The 21,518-nt window shown below is 45.2% G+C and overlaps 2 protein-coding genes across 4 annotated transcripts; both read left to right on the top strand.

Moving 5' to 3' along the window:
- The first annotated feature begins 474 nt into the window (after positions 1-474).
- Positions 475-3,091, top strand: LOC132388655 (gastrula zinc finger protein XlCGF26.1-like). The gene has a single exon (XM_059961025.1). It carries the CDS (start codon positions 594-596, stop codon positions 2,487-2,489), a length of 1,896 nt encoding a protein of 631 aa, XP_059817008.1. The 5' UTR covers positions 475-593; the 3' UTR covers positions 2,490-3,091.
- A 9,970-nt stretch (positions 3,092-13,061) lies between these two features.
- LOC132388656 (zinc finger protein 420-like) lies at positions 13,062-21,293 on the top strand. Of its 3 annotated transcripts, XM_059961028.1 has the most exons (4): positions 13,062-13,291; positions 15,867-17,880; positions 20,208-20,318; positions 21,195-21,293. In XM_059961028.1, exons 2-3 carry the CDS (start codon positions 16,274-16,276, stop codon positions 20,281-20,283), a joined length of 1,683 nt encoding a protein of 560 aa, XP_059817011.1. In that variant the 5' UTR covers positions 13,062-13,291; positions 15,867-16,273; the 3' UTR covers positions 20,284-20,318; positions 21,195-21,293. The 3 variants fall into 3 exon arrangements, 2 of the variants coding, with proteins under 2 accessions (XP_059817011.1, XP_059817010.1); XR_009510306.1 differs by lacking the exon at positions 21,195-21,293 and having other exon boundaries at positions 15,867-19,359; positions 20,208-20,301; XM_059961027.1 differs by lacking the exon at positions 21,195-21,293 and having other exon boundaries at positions 20,208-20,418.
- The last annotated feature ends 225 nt before the right edge of the window (positions 21,294-21,518 follow it).

Here is a 21,518-nt window from a genome sequence, read left to right as displayed (position 1 = left end):
GAGCTTCAGGGAATTGATGGTCATTCCAGATACCAGCACTCTGCCCAGTCAGAAGATGATTTCTCTGTCCAACTTGGGTTGAACCTCACTGTAACCGTGTGATACCAAGTCAAACCATGGCAACTCAAGTAATCTCATCTGAAATGTTATCCTAAACCCATTGATGGATTTTGTAAATCTTTTCACAGGTTAAAAACGAGAAGGAATTTGTCGCCGGGGATCTCAAACAGAAAACGCCAGTTTTGCTGTCTCTGTCTGGATATTTAAGAAGTGGAGCGAGGGATTCAATCGACTATCCTTCCTGCTCAGACTGTGGAGAGGGATTCAATTGATCATTTGACCAAATAGCAAGCCAGTCATCTTATACAGGAGAAAGGCTGTTCACCTGCTCAGACAGTGGGAATAGATTCACTCAGTTATCACAATTGAAGGTACATCAGCAGGTTCACACTGGGCAAGGCCATTTATCTGTTCTGTGTGTGAGAAAGGATTCAGTTGGACCTGTGGACACTCCAGTCAGTTCACACCACACCTGGTAGAGGCTGATGATCTGCTGAATTTCTGGGAAAGGATTCACTCAGTCATTTGACCTAATGGCTCACCAGCGAGTTCACACTGGGGAGAAGCCATTCACCTGTTCAGTCTGTGGGAAGGGATTCACTCAGTCATCCAACCTACGGAGTCCCCAGCGAGTTCACACTGGGGAGAGGCCGTTCACCTGTTCAGAATGTGAGAAGAGATTCACTCAGTCATCCAACCTACGGAGTCCCCAGCGAGTTCACACTGGAGAGAGGCGCTTCACCTGCTCAGTCTGTGGGAAGAGATTCACTCGGTCATCCAACCTACTGGTACATCAGCGAGTTCACACTGGGGAGAAGCCATTCACCTGCTCAGAATGTGGGAAAGGATTCAGTGAGTTATCCAACCTACTGGTACATCAGCGAGTTCACTCTGGGGAGAAGCCATTCACCTGCTCAGTCTGTGCGAAGGGATTCACTCGGTCATCCAGCCTACAGAGTCATCAGCGAGTTCACACTGGGGAGAAGCCATTCACATGCTCAGAATGTGGGAAAGGATTCAGTGAGTTATCCAACCTACTGGTACATCAGCGAGTTCACACTGGGGAGAAGCCATTCACCTGCTCAGAATGTGGGAAAGGATTCAGTGCTTTATCCAGCCAACTGAGACATCAGCGAGTTCACACTGGGGAGAAGCCATTCACCTGCTCAGAATGTGGGAAAGGATTCAGTGAGTTATCCACCCTACAGAGACATCAGCGACTTCACACTGGGCAGAAACTGTTCACCTGTTCAGAATGCGGGAAGAGATTCACTCAGTCATCCCACCTACAGAGTCATCTGCCAGTTCACACTGGGGAGAGGCCATTCACCTGCTCAGACTGTGGGAAAGGATTCACTCTGATATCCCGCCTACAGAGACATCAGCGAGTTCACACGGGGGAGAAGCCGTTCACCTGCTCAGTCTGTGGGAAGGGATTCACCCAGTCATCCCACCTGCGGAGTCACCAGCGTGTTCACACTGGGGAGAAGCCATTCACCTGCTCAGTCTGTGGGAAGAGATTCACTGTGTCATCCCACCTACAGAGTCATCAGCGAATTCACACTGGGGTGAAGCCATTCACCTGTTCAGAATGTGGGAAGGGATTCACTCAGTCATCCAACCTACGGAGTCATCAGCGAGTTCACACAGGGGAGAAGCCGTTCACCTGCTCAGAATGTGGGAAGAGATTCACTCATTCATCCGCCCTACAGAGTCACCAGCGAGCTCACACTGGGGAGAAGCCGTTCACCTGCTCAGAATGTGGGAAGAGATTCACTCATTCATCCGCTCTACAGAGACACCAGCGAGCTCACACTGGGGAGAAGCCGTTCACCTGCTCAGAATGTGGGAAGGGATTCACTCAGTCATCCTACCTACAGAGACATGAGAGTGCTCACACCGGTGAAAAGCCATTCAATTGCACAGAATGTGGGAAACGTTTCACTCTGTCATCCAACCTTCTGAAACACCAGCGAGTTCACACTGGGGAGAAGCCGTTCCTCTGCTCAGAATGTGGGAAGAGATTCACTCGCTCATCCGACCTGCAGACTCATCAGCGAGTTCACACTGGAGAGAAGCCATTCCCCTGCTCAGAATGTGGGAAGAGGTTCAGTCACTCACGCTCCCTGCAGAGACACCAGTCAGTTCACACTGGGGAGAAGCCGTTCATCTGCTTAGTCTGTGGGAAGAGATTCAATAACTCATCCAGATTGCTGGAACATCAGCGAGTTCACACTGGGGAGAAGCCGTTCATCTGCTTAGTCTGTGGGAAGAGATTCAATAACTCATCCAGATTGCTGGAACATCAGCGAGCTCACACTGGAGAGAGGCCATTCACCTGCTCAGAATGTGGGAAGAGATTCACTCACTCTTCCACACTACAGAGACATCAGCGAGTTCACACTGGAGAGGAGCCATTTACCTGCTGAGAATGTGGGATAGGATTCACTCAGTCATTCCAACTACTGGCACACCAGTCAGTTGTTATGAATCCCTAGGTTTTGTTTGCTGTGGACTGTCATTTTAAGAGAGAGAGATTAGGAAGGTGAATCAGTCTGACTTGCAGCTTGTTTACATCACTCACAGCTTGTTTAGTTTTAACTGAGGACACAGACTCTCAGAGTCAGACGGAGATGAAGGAGGAAAAATGGAAAGATCGATACAAGGGAAATAGGTGCCAAGGGTCACTGTTTGGAATTTTCCTATGCCCGCAAGTATGGGTTAATTATCGATTCATCATACATCGAATGTGTGGTTGTCACCTCGTTTGATCCATAGGAGTGGATCTGATTTGGGGTATCATGTGAAGACCACCGATGTGTTAACCCTTGCCTGGGTGTGGTGTGGTAATTCACTTGAAGACGATACGCCTTGTGACAAGTCACTTTGGGTGATAATTAGTATGTGGATTTGGAAGGATGACAGATAATATCTACAGTGACTGTTCTCTTGTTTTACCACCATGGAACCTGTGGAATTCGACATAATTGCCTTCTCTCGACATTTACCCTGGATTACATATATCTCTCTCATCACCTATTTTGTGGTTGAACTGAACTTTCATAATTTACCATCTCAAGACTCCAAGCCTTGTCCCCCCCAAGCTCAATAGTTTTGGATTTATATTTACACACATATATACACATAACACTGTTAACTTTTGTTTATCTTGCTTAAGTTACTATATTATAAGTCGATTCTAATAAAGATAGTTTTAAGATCAAAAACAGACTCCTGGTGTAGTCTCCACGAGGAAACCTGCAGATGCTTGGAAGTCAAACATACACAAAATGCTGGTGGAGCACAGCAGGCCAGGGAGCATCTTTAAGGAGAAGCACTGTCAACGTTTCAGGCCGAGACCCTTTGTCAGGCAGTCTCAGGCAGTCCTGATGAAGGGTCTCGGCCTGAAACGTCGACTATGCTTCTCCTTATAGATGCTGCCTGGCCTGCTGTGTTCCACCAGTATTTTGTGTGTGTTGTTCCAGGTGTAGTCTATTGGTGCTGATTCGTTTCTAAAGCTTTACGATTCATAACAAAATTGGGGCCTGCATCTGGGATATGAACAGCTATGGGGGCGTAGTCATTAATTATCGATTTCATTGGGGAAGTCCCTTTTGATATATTTGTGTGTAGAAAATCAGCAGCGGATGCTGATTATTGTTTGGAAGCGGGAACCTCTGAGGCATTAGAGGATGCCAGACGGATTGAGTTGTTGAGTCTTGCCAGAAGGTTAAAACTTGCTATGTTGAAATTGACAATGAGGAGGGAACAGATGCAGAGGGTAATAGCTGAACATTATGTATCTGAGGGTGTGTTTAAAGTGGAGGAGTTGGACGTGTTTCCTGGAAGTAAACCTAGTGAGCTTGAGCTCCAGGACAAGTTAGAAAAATTAAAGATGGAGGCTCCGGAAAGGCAGAGGCAATTTGAGGCTAGAGAGGCAGAAAATCAGAAAGGAGGCAGAAAAACAGAAGGAGGAAGCAGAAAGACAGAGGCTATTCGAGCTGGAAAAGATACAGTGGTTTCAGCAAAGGGGTCTAGCGTTAGACTCTGGTAATAAGTTTGAGGCTAGTCAGGAAATTAAATTGGTACCTCCATTTGATCAGAAAGAGGTTGATAAATACTTACAGCATTTTGAGAAGGTTGCTTAGAATTTAAAGTGGCCAAAAGAGGGTTGGTTCTCTTACAAAGGGGGAGGCTTAGCAAGCCTATTCTGCTTTGACAGTTGATGAAGCAGCTGATTGTGACATAGTGAAACAGGCTGTGCTCAAAGCTTACGAGTTGGTCCCAAAAGTTTTGAAATTTGTGGAAATCTGTGAACCGGACATATGTAATTTGCTTATGAGAAGTCTGTGTGTTTTGATCGCTGGTGCACATATATGATGATGATGATAAGTATATGATGATTTTAATAGCTTGAAAGAGTTAGTTTTAATTGAAGAATTCAAAAGGTGTGCTCCTGACGACATAAAGACATATTTAGATGAAAAGGATACTGCCAATTTGCAGGAGTCTGATAGAATAGCAGATGAGTTTGCTTTTACTCATAAGGTTAAGATTATCCCAAATAAGAGCTTCCAAAAGAGTGCCAGAGATCACCAGGGTAAACCAGAAATTACAGCTGGGACTAGTGACAAGAGTAAGGATGAAGGGAAGCAGTTGAAAGAGAAATATTCTGGTCTTGCTTGTTACTATTGTAAGAAAGCTGGTCATGTGATGGCTAATTGTTCTATCCTGAATAAGAAAAATGAAAAGAAGCCAGTCCCAAATGCTGGTGTTCAGTTTGTTGACGCACCTATAAACCCACAGGGTTCTGAACATTCTGTTGAGGCTCAGTTATGGACTGAGAACTCTGACTGAATTAAGAAGGCTTTTGATCATTTTATGTCAAATGGGTTTGTATTAGTAAAGGAAGGGTCAACCCAACTACCCAAAATTCTTCGAGTTACTGGGGATTCTCAGTCACTTATATTAGACAGCATTCTAAAGTTTGGTGATGAGACGAACACTGATGAAGTAAATCTTATTAAAGGCTTTGGGGGTAGCATGGTTTCTGTGCCATTGTACAAGGTAAATTTACTGTCAGGGTTGCTTTTGGGACCTGTTAAAATTGGATTATACTCCATTTTACCATTGGAAGATGTTAGTTTGCTGTTAGGGAATGACCTAAAATTGTTCCTGCAGCGCTGTTGACAACTAAGACAACCGCTGACGACCCACAGATGGGTTTTAACATTTATCCTTCCTGCGCAGGAACTCAAAGTATGGCTAAAAGTATGCCGACGCAGACGAATCTGTGCAGCATGATTCTGATACCCATGATAGCCAAAATCGGGATTCAGGTTATGATGACTTGTCAGGGAATTTCTGCCTTCATTGTTTCAACAGGATTCAGTCGTAAGTCTGATGAGGAAGATTTATCCCTGTCTAGGAAGGAGTTTATAGCAGAACAGAACCGAGACCCTGAGATTGAAGCTTTAAAAGAAACAGCCCTCTCAGATGATGAGATTAAGAATGTGCCAGTAGGGTATTATCTCATGATGAAGTGTCAATGAGGAAGTGGAGGCCACCTGCTATTCCAGCGAGTGAGGAATGGGAAATTGTTCACCAAGTTGTAGTTCCTAAAGTTATATGGCTGAAATTTTAACTTTGGCCCACAGTATGCCATTAGGTCGACATTTTGGAGTGAATAAAACTGTAAACAGTTATGTAATAATTCTACTGGCCTAATTTGAGGAAAGATGTTGTGACCTTTTGCAGAAGCTGTCACACTTGTCAAGTTGTGGGTAAACCGAATCAGGTCACGCCAATGGCCCCACTCTGCCCTATAACTGCATTCGGTGAACCCTTTTTAAAATTTATAGTGAGGGGACCTTTGTCCTTGTTAAAGGAACAGTGGATTGATGGGGATGTACATGTTAACTTGTTAGACTTTGTTTAGAAGTTCAAGAATAAACTACACCAAGTCTGTAGTCTAGTGAGACAAAACTTAAAGATCTCTCAAAACAAAATGAAGTGTTGGTTTGATAAGTGGGCTTGAGAAAGAAAATACCAGGTGGGAGATAAGGTGCTTGAAATAGTCTCTCAAATTAATGATCTGAATAATGCTATTAAAACACCCGACCAACGTAAACTAACACAGGTGGTACACATAAATATAATAAAGCCGTATTTTGACAAGCAGGCACCATCTGTGAGTGTTGTTGTCAAAACATATGAATCTGGCAACTCTGAGAATGAAACAATCGACTCGTCTGAGAATTTTCACAAGCCAAACATTGTCCCAGTTAGGCTAATGAACTCGGTTGTTCCAGAAAACATTGCTAACGAGTTGGCTCATCTGCAGCCAAAGCAACAACAACAGCTGAAGGAAGTAATCCTGATGTTTAAAGATTTATTTCCCGATGTTCCCAAGCAAACCACAGTCGCAGTACATGATGTAGATATTGGTCAAGCCAAACCGATTAAACAACACCCATATTGCATGAACGTCGAAAAGTGTAAATTGGCTGAGCAAGGAATTGAATATATGCTGAAAATGGTATTATTAGTCCTTTGGCATCAGATTGGAGCTCACCCTGCATTATTGTGCCTTAACCTGATGGTGGTGTTAGATTTTGCATTAATTATGGGAAGGTAAATGCAGTAACAAAAACAGAATCCTCTCCTATCCCTAGGGAGGATGATTGCATCAATAAGGTTGGAAAAGCTAAATTTCTTACAAAGATTGATCTGTTGAAAGGGTATTGGTGTGATCCATTGACGGACAGAGGTAGAGAAATTTCTGCATTTGTGACACCTTCTGGGTTGTTTTCTCTTTTAGAAGGAAAAATAGTCCAGGATCATTCCAGAGAATGATTGATTCTGTAATTCCAGGGTTAGAACACACAGATGCCTATATTGATGAGTTAGCCACAGGGAGTGACACTTGGGAAGAGCATATCTCTGCAGCAGAGAAGCCGTTTGACAGGCTTTCTCAGGACGACTTTACAGTTAGCTAAGAGTGAATTTGGCCATGCCACTGTGACCTGTCTTGGCTATGTTGTTGGTCAAAGCAAGTTGGCTCCTGTTTGGGCAAAAGTCCAGGCAATTTCTCAAGTTCCTATTCTGACTGATAAGAAGGCTCTTAGAAGGTTTCTGGGAATGGATGGATATTTTCGTAAGAACTTTGCTGCTATCGCTCTTTCTCTGACCAATCTCCTGAAGAAGCGTGAAAAGTATGTTTGGACCGAACCTTGTCGGGAGGCATTTGATCGATTGAAAGTTATTATTTGAGGTTAGGCCAATCAATGTAGTGCTGTCAGCCAATTTCATTAGCAGGTTGGAGCTGTGGGTGGCAACACAAGTCATGGGTGCACAGAGAGTAAAGGAGTGGGCCAAAGAGACAACCCTGTGGGGTATGTGTGCTGAGGGTCAGAGAGACAGAGGAGATGGAGCCCACTCTTACCACCTGCCGGCGATCTGACAGGAAGTCCAGGATCCAGCTACACAAGGCAGGGTGAAGGCCGAGGTCTGTGAGCTTCTTGTCGATACTTCACGCCTTCGTATGGCTACTGCTCTGCCCATGACTGTAAGGAACTGCAGAGAACTTTGGAGAGCAGAGAACATCAGAGAAACAAGCCTCCACTCCATGGACTCTCCCTACACTTCCACTCCCTCGGAGAACCAGGCCATGTATTAAAGATCCTCACAACCTGGACATTCTCGCTGCAAACCCGCTCCCCCATCGGGGAGGAGATACAAAAGCATTAAAGTGCGTAACACCAGGCTGAAGGACGGCTTCCTGTCTGCAGTTATAAGCCAAATGAATGATTAAATAGACTCGACATCACAATGTGACTCGACGTGACCCTGCACCATATGTCTATCTCCACTGCACTTTCTCTGCAGCCATAATGCTTTGTTACAGTTATTGTTTTATCGTATATCAGACCGATGTACCGTTGTTATGTATCGATCTGTGTGGATGGTACGTCAGGGAAGATTTGAACTGTCGTTCAGTACATGATGATAATAAACAAATTCCCCATTTTAATTGTGTGGAAATATTAGACAGACTGAGCTTCTGCTCTGGAACCACAGAAGGAAACTGAACAGTTCTCTTTCTGAGGAACGCAAATAAATAGAAAAGGCTTTAATCTCTCATTACGATCTGCGGTAAGTGGGATCAGGTGACTGGTGGTGGGTCTCCCATATCAATACCAGAATTATGTCAAGAAATTCGTTCAGCAGTGGAACCCAATTTTTTACCATAGATTTTAACAATTGTGATTTAATATAAGAATATAACTATCACATTGTTAATTTATATAAATAGTACAAAATGAAAAAAAGATGTAATAAACTATTTTAATTGTGTGGAACTATTTGACTGACTGGGTTGTTGCTTTGGAAGTAGTGGAGTGAAGCTTAACTGAACTGTCCACATTTATGAGAAGCTCAGATAATTATAAAAAGCTAAATTCTCACATAAGTGGGTCAGACACCCAGAAACATTGGCAGCACTTCAGCAGGTAAAAACAGTGGAAGGAAGCATGCTGAAAAAAAAACCATATTGTCCACCACAACGAGAGGACGTGACAGATCCGGATCTCACTGCTTTGTCTGAACGGGGAAAGATGAAGCTACACGTATAGGTAGAGCAGTGACCCGCAGATGCTGCAGATCTGCAGAGAAACGTGAACAGGAAACGGGATCACATGGCCGCTTTGGTCTCTCACCCCAGACAGATGTCCGTTTACCCACTACTCTGTGGAAAGAAGCAAACGCCGCTCACATCTCCACTCACCTTAACTGTATTAGACATTTCAACCCCCAGGAAAAATATATCGTCTGTCCACTCGATCTATTCCTCTCGTAATCTTATAAACATCCATCCAGTCTCACCCCAGCCTGCGCCGCTCTGGAGAAAACAACACAAGTTTGTCCAGCCTCTCGTTATAGCTCATGCCCTCTAATCCAGGCAGTGTCCTGGTAAACCTCTTCTGTGCCCTCTCCAAAGCCCCGACATCCTTCCGAGAATGGGGGCGACCAGAACTGTATGAAACACTCCAGATGTGGTCTAACTAGTTTTATAAAACTGTGTTACGAACTGTGACGTTTCAGAAACGAACCAGCAGCAATAGAGTTCACACTGGAGTCTGGTTTTGATGTTAAAACCATTCTCTTTAGTAGTATCGACTTATAATATAGTAACTTAACGTAATAAAGGAAAGTTAACAGTGTAATGTGTATATATGTGTAAGTATAACTCCCAGACTATCGAGCCTGAGGGAACAAAGCTTAGAGTCTTGAGATGGTAAAGTAGGAAAGATCAGTAATACACGGAATAAATGATGGGAGAGAGATATTTGTAATCCAGGGTGAAACGTAGAGAAACGGCCGTTACTTCAAAATAACCGCCGCCGATGTTCTTATCCGTTGAATCCGTCCACATCCGAGTTATCAGCGAAAGTGACCTGTCACAGGAATACCGTCTTCCAGGGGTTACCAAGCAACATACCCAGGCAAGGGTTAACAGAAGACATTCCACAATCCACTCCTATGGATTATAGGAAGTGACAGCCACACACATTCGTTGTGGTTCCGTGTACCGTTGATCAACCCACTCTTGTGGGCACAGGAGAGTTCCAAGCCTCAGCTGCGACTAACTGAAGCGATCAGCTTTTCCAGTCTCTCTCTCTCTCTCTCTCCCTCCCTCTCCCTCTCCCTCTCCCTCTCCCTCTCCCCCTCCCACAGTCAGCCTGTGACTGACATAGCCCCGCCTCCTCACGCCGCCGCTCTTAAAGAAACAGTCACAGTACGACCGCAGGCTCGTAACAGCCACAACACAACTTCCCGACTTTTGAACTCAATGCTTCAACTAATAAAGTCAACCATGTCATTTGCCTTCTTAACCACCCGATCAATCTGTGCAGTTTCTCGATGAACTTGGAGTCTAAGATCACTCTGATCGACACTGTTCAGGGTTTTGCATTTAACAGTGGACTGTCGGATACATTCGACCTACCGAGCTGCCAAGATGATCATCACTAATCAAATCTCACTGAGATTTCTCAGGTCCTGTTGAATTTATTGCCAAGTGCGCAAGTACTGGAAGGTACAGGTACAGAGAAACACTGACTTGTGGCAGCATCACAGGCAAGTACATTCAGATAACACACGAAACATAAATTATACGATTCTCTGTCAGTAACAATCTCTAAATATGTTTTATGTCATTAACAACCTGTGAAATACATTGTGTCATAATCAATATTAAAATGTGCATTTGTGTCAATAACAGACTTGGAAATGTTGAATGTGCTCACTGTCTCCATTCCTCCTGTAATCCACAACCAGCTCCTGTGTTTTTGTCACAATGAGAGAGAGGTTGTTTTCTTGACACCACAGTGTCGGGGTGATGACTTCTTCTCTGTCGGCTGCCTCGTTATTATTTGGGATCCGGCCGATCAATGTAGTGTGGTCAGCAAATCTAATTAGAAGATTGGAACCCGCCACTGCAGCCCCACAGTGCACTATGTACTGATTGCAAAGCTACGAAATTGCATGTGAATACCCTCCCCTCCCCCAACTCCACTCTTTCTGCGTCACCAGCAGATTGGGACATCTCACATCTCGCTGCCTCAGCCAGGACATTAAACTGTGAACAACTGTGGTCACGGACTGATCTCTGGGGTACTCCAATCGCTACCTCCTTCCAGTCTGAAAACGTCCCACTCATCCAGACGCACACTGCCGGCAGTTTATCATCTCCAACGAAAAAGCCTAATCACCTACTCCCATGTTCAATACCATTGCTGACTCGGAGTTTACAACCGTCAAATACCAGGAGGGACATAATAATCAGAAAGTCTCTGGTCACAGCCGTGTAAATACAATGTGATCTCAGTGGGTGTGTGGCGCATGCTCAGAATGCGAAGGAGACAGACAAACTGAGCCAAGTCACAGACTGATGAAGGGGAGGAATGATCCATTTTGATACAGAGAGGGAAGCAGAGAGTTTGATATTGTGCCTGATTCCGGAACTGTGGCCAGTTAGAAGATGAAGTCTTGTCCCCCCAAGTTGTTTTGAGTTGTGACAGTGTTTTTCTCAGAAGGCACCATGGAAAGTAAATAATCTGAGTGGAAATGTTGTCCTTCACCCACTGACGTGGTTTGTAAACTTTTAACAGTTTAGAAAATTCAAAGGATTTGTGTATGGGAATCACAAACACAACAGCACGATAGTTCCGTTGTATCTGTCAGTTCACCAGCACTTGAATGCCGCCGATTCTTGAATGTGGAGGCGGAGTTGCTGAAGACAACGCTCCCTCTTGCGACAAGGAGAGCCCGAACATCTGTCCATGCCCGTGTCTGATTGGATACACTGCCATGACGTTTATAGCAATGTGACGTCATTCACTGGCTCGCATTTTGGAAGGGATTCAGTCGGCTATCGCAGATACACCAACAGCTTCACTCTGGGAAGCGGCCGTTCACCTGCTCCGTGTGTGCGAAGAGACTCATTCAGTTAACCCACCTTGTGATGCTCCGGTGAGTTCACAATAAATAGAGGCCACATTTCTGTCCGGAGTGAGCAAAGAGTTTTACTCAATCATCCCAGCTGCTGTAGCACCAGCAACTTCACATCAGGGAGGAAGTTCAAATCAGCTCCGTGTTAAATGTTTAACCATCACGGTGACTGAAGGCAGCTGCAGGTTCATGAGGGACTGTTACTGTCAGATTCTGCAGTTCTTGCGGCTGCTCATCGCACCCAGGACTGAACCCTGGTCACTGAGCATTGGAGGAGTCTGTTCTGCTGATGTTAGCCTTAAACTAGACTGGTGTTTAATATTGTGGATCTGTGAAAGATAAATCAGTTTTGTATCAAATCCCGTGTGTCAGGTACATACAGTCTCTACCACACTCACTGTGTACACTAGAGAGGCCATTCAGCCCATCTGGTTTCTGCCCATGTTTCTGTTCCATATCAGAATATCAAAATCTTTCCCTGCCGTTCCCCTATCACTCTCCCTGAGATGACAGGTTGCAACGAGTCACCACTCCGTGGGATAGGAGATTTCCTTTGAATTTCATGGAATCATAGAAATCCAAAACACATTACAGACGCTTTGGCCCGCAATGTTGTGCCGACCATGTAACTTACTCTAGAAATTGCTTAGAATTACCCGACCGCATAGCCACCTGTTTTCCTAAGCTCCATGTACCTATCCAAGAGTCTCTTAACAGACCCTATTGTATCCGCCTCTACCAACGTCGCTGGCAGTGCATTTCACACACACATCACTCTTTGCTTAAAAGCCTTAGCTCTGACTTCTCCTCTGCACCTACTCTCAAGCAGCTTAAACCTATTCCCCCTCGTGTTAGCCGTTTCAGCCCTGGGACCAAGCCTCTGGCTATCCACACGTCCAATGCCTCTCATCATCTTATACACCTGCATGAATTTCCTGCATGATTTTCTCCGGGCTGAACAAGACGATGAGCTCACTGTGGTTGTGACGTTGTTCAGGGCTCCGGACGAAGTTGGTTAAACTCCTTCTTCCCCGCTCTTTTCAACGTTTTGGGTCATTTTCACCAATTTTAAAGGACTGTGCCTCAGACAGCACAATTGTTACGGACCAGCAGCAATAGATCACTAATGGAGTCTGGTTTCGATGTGAAAACCACTATCTTTATCTGTATCTACTCCAAATATAAAAGATTAAACGAAATACACAGAAGTTCACAGTGCTGTGAGTATATATAGCTCCCAAACTATCAAGCTTGGGAAACAATGCTTAAAGTCTTAAGATGGTAAAGTGGAAAAGTTCAGTAATCCACGGAATAAGTGAGTGAGAGGAGAGGTTTGTAAATCCACTCGAAAATGTAGCATTTTGAGTGTGTGTGTGTGTCTGTATTTCCAGCAACTGCAGAATCTCCTGTGTTTTATATCTGCATTTTACTTTGGCATTGGATACACATTGATATTGAGTATATTGAGTTGTTTATGGGAGCTTTCTGCGTTAAAACAGATGCAGATTTTTCTATACACACACGAAAAAAATGAGTTATGAATATTGAACCAGAGCCTGCAGAAATATTTAATGGCTCCGGGATTACCCATAAGGCGGTGCGTTTAAAATTTCGCTGGCGCTGAAGAACCGAACAGATGCGCAGGCGTCAGGGCTAATGACGTCGCAAAGCATGACGCATGCGCATGGTACACAGAAGGCCTTGGAAATAGCGTCTGCAGGTAAGATCGATTCTCTGTGTTTTTATCTTAAACACCGACTGAGGGACGATTCCTGTGAACTGCGGGCACCGTGACCCGCAATCCCGGGACAGTCCTGCCCTCTTCCCTCTCTCTCAGCCCCACGATCCGTACACGGGCCCCGGGGAGCTTCCGGCTGATGAGGGAATGGGAACCGATGGATCTCTCAGACAGAGCTGAGCTCCAGCTATCTAAATGCAAGGATTAGGAACTCGGAGAAAGGGAACAAAATCTTTTACATCACCAGTTGAGAAAATCACCTTTGTTCTTTCCCCAATTACTAACAAGAGAACATCTGCAGATGCTGGAAATCCAAGCAACACAAATTGCTGGATGAACTCAGCTTTAGTACAGTTTTCCATAGATGCTGTCTGGCCTGCTGAGTTCCTCCAGCATTTTGTGTATGTTCTTGCTCTGGACTTTTCTACCGGTGAGGACATGTTTTGTCCCATTCTCTCTGGGTACATAATGATATCAAACACCTTTGCCCTGGGCAACAAGTAGCTTTCAGTTCACAAATGTGCCAGACTCCAATGAGACAAACTACTGCCCTTCCCTTCATATTCATTGGCATTGCCATCACTGAGTTCACCACCGTCTGTCACTTGAGGGAGGGTTCAGGGGAAATATTTATGCAGCATACAGAAACTGGTGTTATCTGTGTGCATTGTGTTGATGCTAATGTTGCTGGAGAATTTGCAAGTGGGAAGAAATGGAGTGCTATTTGGAAAGCTGACTTTTTAAAGCATAATTTAGCAAGCAAATCACATATGGACAGTGTGCAAAAGCTTTGGTGAGAAAATCCTTCATTACCCGTTACAGGCCTGCTACATAGGTTGTGTGAGAGTGCAGATGAACTGGATCAAACCCAGAGGAGATCAAAGTTCCTATTGACAGTGATTTGCGAGCTGTGAAAATGAATACCTCTCTATATAAAATTCACTGTGCACATCTTGTCACTGGGTAAAAAATGCACAGTACAAGATTTATCTGCACACCGGTTATTACAAATTAGAGGGGATATTGGAGGGAAGGAGGGGAGTCATCCAGTGTCCCTGATGCCCTCACCTACAAGATGTGCATCCAGCTGCAGCTTGTAACCCTGCACTTTAAGGAGTTGGAACTTGAAAGGGATGAATTCCAGATCATCCAGCAGTTGGAGGTGGTGATAGGTATGACATGAAGAGAGGTGAGTTACACCCAAGGTGCAGGGCACAGGAAACTGTGTGAGAGTCAGGAAGGGGAATGAGGTTAAATAGCCATCGCAGAGTACTTTGTTGCTATCCCGCACAACAGCAGGTGGACCACTGCAGACACTGTTGTGGGCAATTACCTTACAGGGGAAAGTTGAAGGGTTGATAGGAGACTTGTTAGTTAGGGGAACAGACCAAGAGGCAACTAATATCCTAGTGATAAGGCTTGCAAGAGGTAGCGTGGGGGGGGGGGGGGGCGTGATGTGGTTTAAATAAGTTGTAGGAGGAATGGGAGCTAGATTGACAGAACATATGTTGGAGAGGGTGAATTGAATTGACTTTATTACAAATACCCTTCATATAGATGAGGAGTAGAAATATTTACATTACGTTACCATCTAAATGTGCAATGTGTAATTTAAATTAACTTATAATAATTAGTTTGTATATAGGCCAGTCGAGAAAACATAGAAATCAATTAACCAGTGGGATGGCCTGATAGAAGATGATATCCCGGAGGCTGTTGGTCCTTTTGCTGTGGTACCGTTTCCTGGATGGGAGCAGTAGGAACAGTTTGTGGTTGTGGTGAATTTGGTCCCTGATATCCCTTGGGCCATCTTTACACAAAAACAATACCCTACCAACCAGGCTGCTATCCAAACTTTTTTTAAATGGTGAAACCGAGCTTATATTCACCACTTGTGCTGGCATCTCAATCCACACTCTCACAACCATTTCAGTAAAGAGCTTTTCCACATGTTCCCATTACATTTTCACCTTCCCCACTTACCCATGACCTCTGATTGTCATCCCACCCAACCTCAGTGGAAAAAGCCGCTTGCATTTATTTACCCAATCTTCTCCTTCATCATTTTGTGTGCATCTGACAAATCCTCAAAGCAATGTGTAATTCCTTGTTTATGTTTAGTGCCTTTTCTAGGTGTATAGGATGATGAGGGGCATTGATCGTGTGCACAGCCAGAGGTTTGTTTTCCCAGGGCTGAAATGTGTGGAATGCACTGCTGGCTTTTTTCGGTGAGAGTGTTTCAGTTACTGTGGGGCCAGGACCCCATGCAGCTCAGTGGGAACAGGGAATAATGCCAATGGAGAGAGTCAAACTAAGCCAGGTCACAGATTGGAGATGGCAGAAATGCCCCATTCTTATAGAGACAGGAAGAGCATCAGAGAGTTTGAGGGTCATTCCAGGTACCAGCACTGTGCCCAGTTAGAAGATGATTTCTCTCTCCAACTTGAGTTGAATCTCACTGTAACAGTGTGATAACAATTCACAGCTTGACAACTCAGTGATCTCATCTGAAATGTTGTCCTGCACCCACTGATGGATTTTGTTCATCTTTTTACAGGTTACAAATCACAAGGAATTTCTCTACGGAAATCTAAAACACAACACACCAGTTTTGCTGTCTCTGTCCAGGTATTTAAGAAGTGGAGCAAGGGATTCACTCGATCATCATTCCCGCTCAGACTGCGGAGAGAGATTCACTCTATGATCTGACCAACTGCCACGGCTGTCATTTTGAACAGGCGATTCCCATTCATCTGCTCAGACAGTGGGAATGGATTCAGATGAACATTTCAACTGAAGGGACATCAATAAGTTCACACTGGGACAAGGCCATTCACCTGTTCTGTGTGTGAGAAGGGATTCAGTTGGTCTTCCCACCTGTTGACACACCAGTCAGTTCACACTGGGCAGAGGCTGGTCATCTGCTGAATTTGTGTGGAAGGTTTTACTCGGTCATCTGACCAAATGGTTCACCAGCGAGTCCACACTGAGGAGAGGCTGTTCACCTGCTCAGACTCTGGGAAGGGATTCACTAAGTCATCTAAACTGAAGCTACATCAGAGAGTTCACACTGGGGAGAGACCGTTTACCTGCTCGGACTGTGGAAAAGGATTCACTGGCTCATACCAACTGAAAGTACATCAAAGAATTCACACTGGAGAGAGGCCATTCACCTGCTCAGACTGTGGGAAGGGATTCACTTGCTCATATAAACTGAAGGTACATCAGCGAGTTCACACTGGAGAGAGGCCATACACCTGCTCAGACTGTGGGAAGGGATTCACTTGCTCATCTAAACTGAAGGTACATCAGCGAGTTCACACTGGAGAGAGGCCATTCACCTGCTCAGACTGTGGGAAGGGATTCACTTGCTCATCTAAACTGAAGGTACATCAGCGAGTTCACACTGGAGAGAGGCCATTCACCTGCTCAGACTGTGGGAAGGGATTCACTCAGTCATCCCACCTACAAGCACACAAGTCAGTTCACACTGGGGAGAGGCTGTTTACCTGCTCATACTGTGGGGAGGGATTCACTTTGTCATGGCAGCTACTGAGACACCAGTCTGTTCACACTGGGGCGTGGCCATTCATCTGCTCAGTGTGTGGGAAGGGATTCACTCAGTCATCCACGCTAATGGCTCACCAGCGAGTTCACACTGGGGAGCGGCCATTCACCTGCTCCGTCTGTGGGAAGGGATTCACTTGCTCAACTGACCTGAAGGTACATCAGAGAGTTCACACTGGGGAACGGCCATTCAGATGCTCAGACTGTGGGAAGGGATTCACTCGGTCATCTCACCTAACGGTTCATCAGCGCGCTCACACAGGGGAGCGGCCATTCACCTGCTCAGACTGTGGGAAGAGATTTACTCATTCATCCCACCTATTGGCACACCAGCGAGTTCACACAGGGGAGCGGCCATTCACCTGTTCAGACTGTGGTAAGGGATTCACTCGGTCATCTCAACTGAAGGTGCATCAGCGAGTTCACACTGGAGAGAGGCCATACACCTGCTCAGACTGTGGGAAAAGATTCACTCAGTCATCTCAAGTGAAGGTACATCAGAGAGTTCACACTGTGGAACGACCGTTCACCTGCTTAGACTGTGGGAAGGGATTCACTCTGTCATCTAAACTGAAGGTACATCAGCGAGTTCACACTGGGGAGAAGCCATACACCTGCTCAGTCTGTGGGGAGGGATTCACTTTGTCATCGCAGCTACTGAGACACCAGTCTGTTCACACTAGCGAGAGGCCATTCAACTGCTCAGTGTGTGGGAAGGGATTCACTCAGTCATCCACCCTAATGGCTCACCAGAGAGTTCACACTGGGGAGCGGCCGTTCACCTGCTCGGACTGTAGGAAGGGATTCACTTGTTCAACTGACCTGAAGGTCCATCAGAGAGTTCACACTGGGGAACGGCGGTTCAGATGCTCAGACTGTGGGAAGGGATTCACTCGGTCATCACACCTAATGGTTCATCAGCGAATTCACACCGGGGAGAGGCCATTCACCTGCTCAGAGTGTGGGAAAGGATTCACTCAGTCACACCACCTACAAAAACACTGGTCAGTTCACACTGGGGAGAAGCCATTCACAGACTCAAGCCTGAATTATACCTCTGTGTAGACGCTACAGTGTATCATACACAGTAGCCCACGCAAGTGGCCTATGCCATTGTGTGCATTTTTCATTGTGAGTTCGTGTGTCTGTGTTGCCCTGGCAAAACGCTAGTCGGCATTGGGGTTCTATGCTACTGTGTTGAATTGACTCGTGGAGTTGGGAATGATGGCGACTGCTGAGTTCATCTTGTTGGATTTGGAGCTAATAGATGCTGAATAAGAGTTATTGAAATCACTGCAGCGCAGAAAAGAGAGAAGTTTTTCCATTTCTTTGTGCAGTCCGTGACGTCCAAACTGATGTTTGTGGAAACTTCTTTGCACAAATTTCATACCATTTGCAAGTCTTTATAATATACCAATGAAGAGTCGTACAAATGTAGATATTTTCTGACTTCCTGACTTAACCTCTCCTCGATTTGGTCCATTTTCCCAACTTTGAAGCAACAGGAAATCTCTAGGAGGAAATGTGCTGTTACCAAGCAGACCAATCACAGTTCTCGCAGTCTGTGACACACAGTTACATTTTCGTAAGGTGTGCTTTAGGCTACGGCGTACGGTATGGCCTAGAGTGCCGTGTCGGGTACGCAGCTACGCGGAGCGTACGGTGAAGCATAATCCAGGCTTCAGTGTGTGGGAAGTGATTCACTCCGACATCTGAACTGCAGAGACACCAGTGAGCTCACACTGGGGAGAGGCCGATCTCATGCTCAGACGTTGGGAAGATATTCCCTCAGCAAAATCAACTTAATGTGCATCATTGAGTTCACACTGGGGAGAGACCGTTCACCTGCTGTGTATTTCAGAAGCGATTCACTCAGTAATCTAACCCTGTGCAACTCTTACTTCGGCTAGCAGCTAAATATAGGGGGTGATATCCCCCAGCCCGGCCAAACTTAAGAAATCTTGTTTGGGTGGATGCTGTGTGACGTATCCCCTGTTACAAATCAGTACCCCCGCAGTAACAAACGATACACAATATGTGATTAAACGACTGAGATGTACAATTCTTACTTTGACTAGATGGTTAGTGAAGTAATGAAAAAGAAAGAAAAAGAGCCCACTCTCTCTTCTTCCCATCTCTCCCCAGCAAAAGGCCATGAAAATCTCTCTACCAGACTCACAAGAAAGAACATTTCTGTCATTGGATAGCCCCACACTCCAAAACCCTGTTATCGCTAGTCGTACCCTAAACATTGCTGCTGCAGGGAAGCCATTAACTCAGCAGGGAAACATTGCAGAGAGTCCACTGCATCAGCAGTGAAACCTTACAGTGCATTACACTTGTGACACACTACCGGGTGCACACTGGGGAGAAAGTTTCAATGAGTTGCATGCTGCATATTTGTCCATCACCGTTGCTGTGTTACGTACCCCGTAACTGGGTGTCTGACCAGCAAAGATAGAAGAATCCGTTGGAGTCTGGGGGTACTATTTTCAAACATTGTTTATTAGTAAAATATACAAATCAATATCAATAATGCAAATATATAGATAATACACGTTAGCAATACTAAATCTAAAAGTGTGGGTCTAATAATAATCAATAATAAACAAGCTCTATCGATGTCTAGGGGATAATGAATTGTCATATGTGAATATAAAGTTCAGTTCAGTTCATACGTGCTGAGGTAGTTGTTGGTTCTTGTGTTTTAATCGTTGGAGAGAGAAAGAGAGAGCGAGCGAACAGTGACAGCTACAGTCAGTCAAACCTTCCTTTACGTTCTCGATCCGTGAATGTGTTGTGGCCATTCAGGTATGACCCCTCTGTCCGACCATTCTTCTGTGGTGGACTCATCACCCAGGCAAGGGTGGACACACACACAAGCCCCCACCGGCCCTGTGAGTTAAACTGACCGATTCTTTGTTCGGTCCCCGATGCCCCACACCTTCTTGTGGGTTCCAACACTCAAGCAGTGCTCACTAGTGTGTCTCCTGGTGTGTCTGAGGGGTATCTCCCCAGACCTCAATTTTATCCCTACTCACGGGGTCTCAGGTGCCAATCAGTTTTGAATGGCTTAGTCCATCAAACCAGCCCACTCCAGCTGTTCACTGAAGAATTTTAATGAACAGAATAGTACCAAGTAAACAGCCCTCTCCGGAGCCATAAGTCTTGCAGGAGTCATAATATGGTGGAACAACAAGTCTCTCACTCCCGGTGTTGTCTCTCCCTTATCTGAAGCAAATGTTCCAGTCCCAGTATGTTTTCCCTTTGTCTCTCTTTCTCTCTCATTAGCAGCGTGGTAACAATAACAGTTTGTGATTTTCCCCGGCAGGTGGGGGGACATGGGCAACTCTGCACCCTTCTGCCCATCAGAGCTGTTCATCCTTCGTAGCAGTTGTCGGTGCTGAACTCTGCAATTATTGCTGCTGCTCACCACACCCAGGTCTGCACCCTGGTCACAGGGCATGGGAGGAGTTTCATCTGCTGCATATTCATCTTTAATGGGACTAGATCTGTGACAAATAAATCAGTTGTATTTTAAACACTGTCTCCGGTACTTAGTGAATTTATAACACACCTAGTTGTACAGTAGAGAGTCAACTCAGGCCGGCTGGACCTGATTCTGTTCCACAACAGAGCTTTCAAATCTTCCCCTGTTGTCCACCTCTGTGGTGATGGGTTCCAAATTGTCATCGCTCTGGGTGAAGAAGTTTCCCTTGAATTTCCTGCAGACTGAAGAAGTCGAGCTGACTGTAGTTCTGTCTGAGATTTTCTTCGCCTCTCAAATCTCTGGCTGTGGAAGAATGACTTTGGGAGTTAACGTCCTTATTCAGGGCTCATTTGTCACCATCTCGTCTGCTCAGATCGTTAGGATGTCTCCCATGGAGGGTCATACTCATTCCACTGGTTAATGTTTTCTTCCAGAGTGATGATTTATTTTTCTGAGTTGGCCTCTCATGTACGTGTTTCTGGTCTGTATTTCTTATCACGATTGCATATACACACATGGAGTGCTGAATCCTGTTCATATTTGACGAAAATATATACGAGGGGTGATTGATATATTCGTGGCCTCGGGTGGAAGGGGGCAATTTTGGAAAACTGGCACATTTATTTTTCAACGTGGTCCCGTCCTACATTTACACACTTAGTCCAGCAGTGGCTTGCAAAGGTTTGGGCACCCCTGGTCAAAATTTCTGTTACTGTGAATAGCTCAGCGAGTAAAAGATGACCTGATTTCTGAAAGGCATAAAGTCAAAGATGACACATTTCTTTAATATTTTAAACAAGATTACATTTTAATTTCCATCTTTTACAGTTTCAAAATAACAAAAAAGGAAAAGGGCCCAAAGCAAAAGTTTGGGCACCCTGCATGGTCGGTACTTAGTAACACCCACTTTGGCAAGTATCACAGCTGGTAAGTGCTTTCTGTAGCCAGCCAAGAGACATACAATTGTTGTTTGGGTAAATGTTTGGGTTCAGTCATGAACAGCAAAGAACTGATGTGGAAATTACAAATTAGAATATTATTAGAGTCAAAGAGAGCAGCAGCAATGTAACAGGCCCTTCGGCCCTTCCAGTCAATGCCGACCTGTTTTTGTTGTTACTGCCTAGTTCCAGCTACCTGCACCAGAGCCTCCAT

This window comes from Hypanus sabinus, unplaced genomic scaffold (genome assembly GCF_030144855.1).
Source record: "Hypanus sabinus isolate sHypSab1 unplaced genomic scaffold, sHypSab1.hap1 scaffold_375, whole genome shotgun sequence".
Classification (NCBI taxonomy): domain Eukaryota; kingdom Metazoa; phylum Chordata; class Chondrichthyes; order Myliobatiformes; family Dasyatidae; genus Hypanus; species Hypanus sabinus.
Note: the sequence above shows the minus strand (reverse complement) of the source record. Positions and strands in the feature narration are given on the sequence as shown.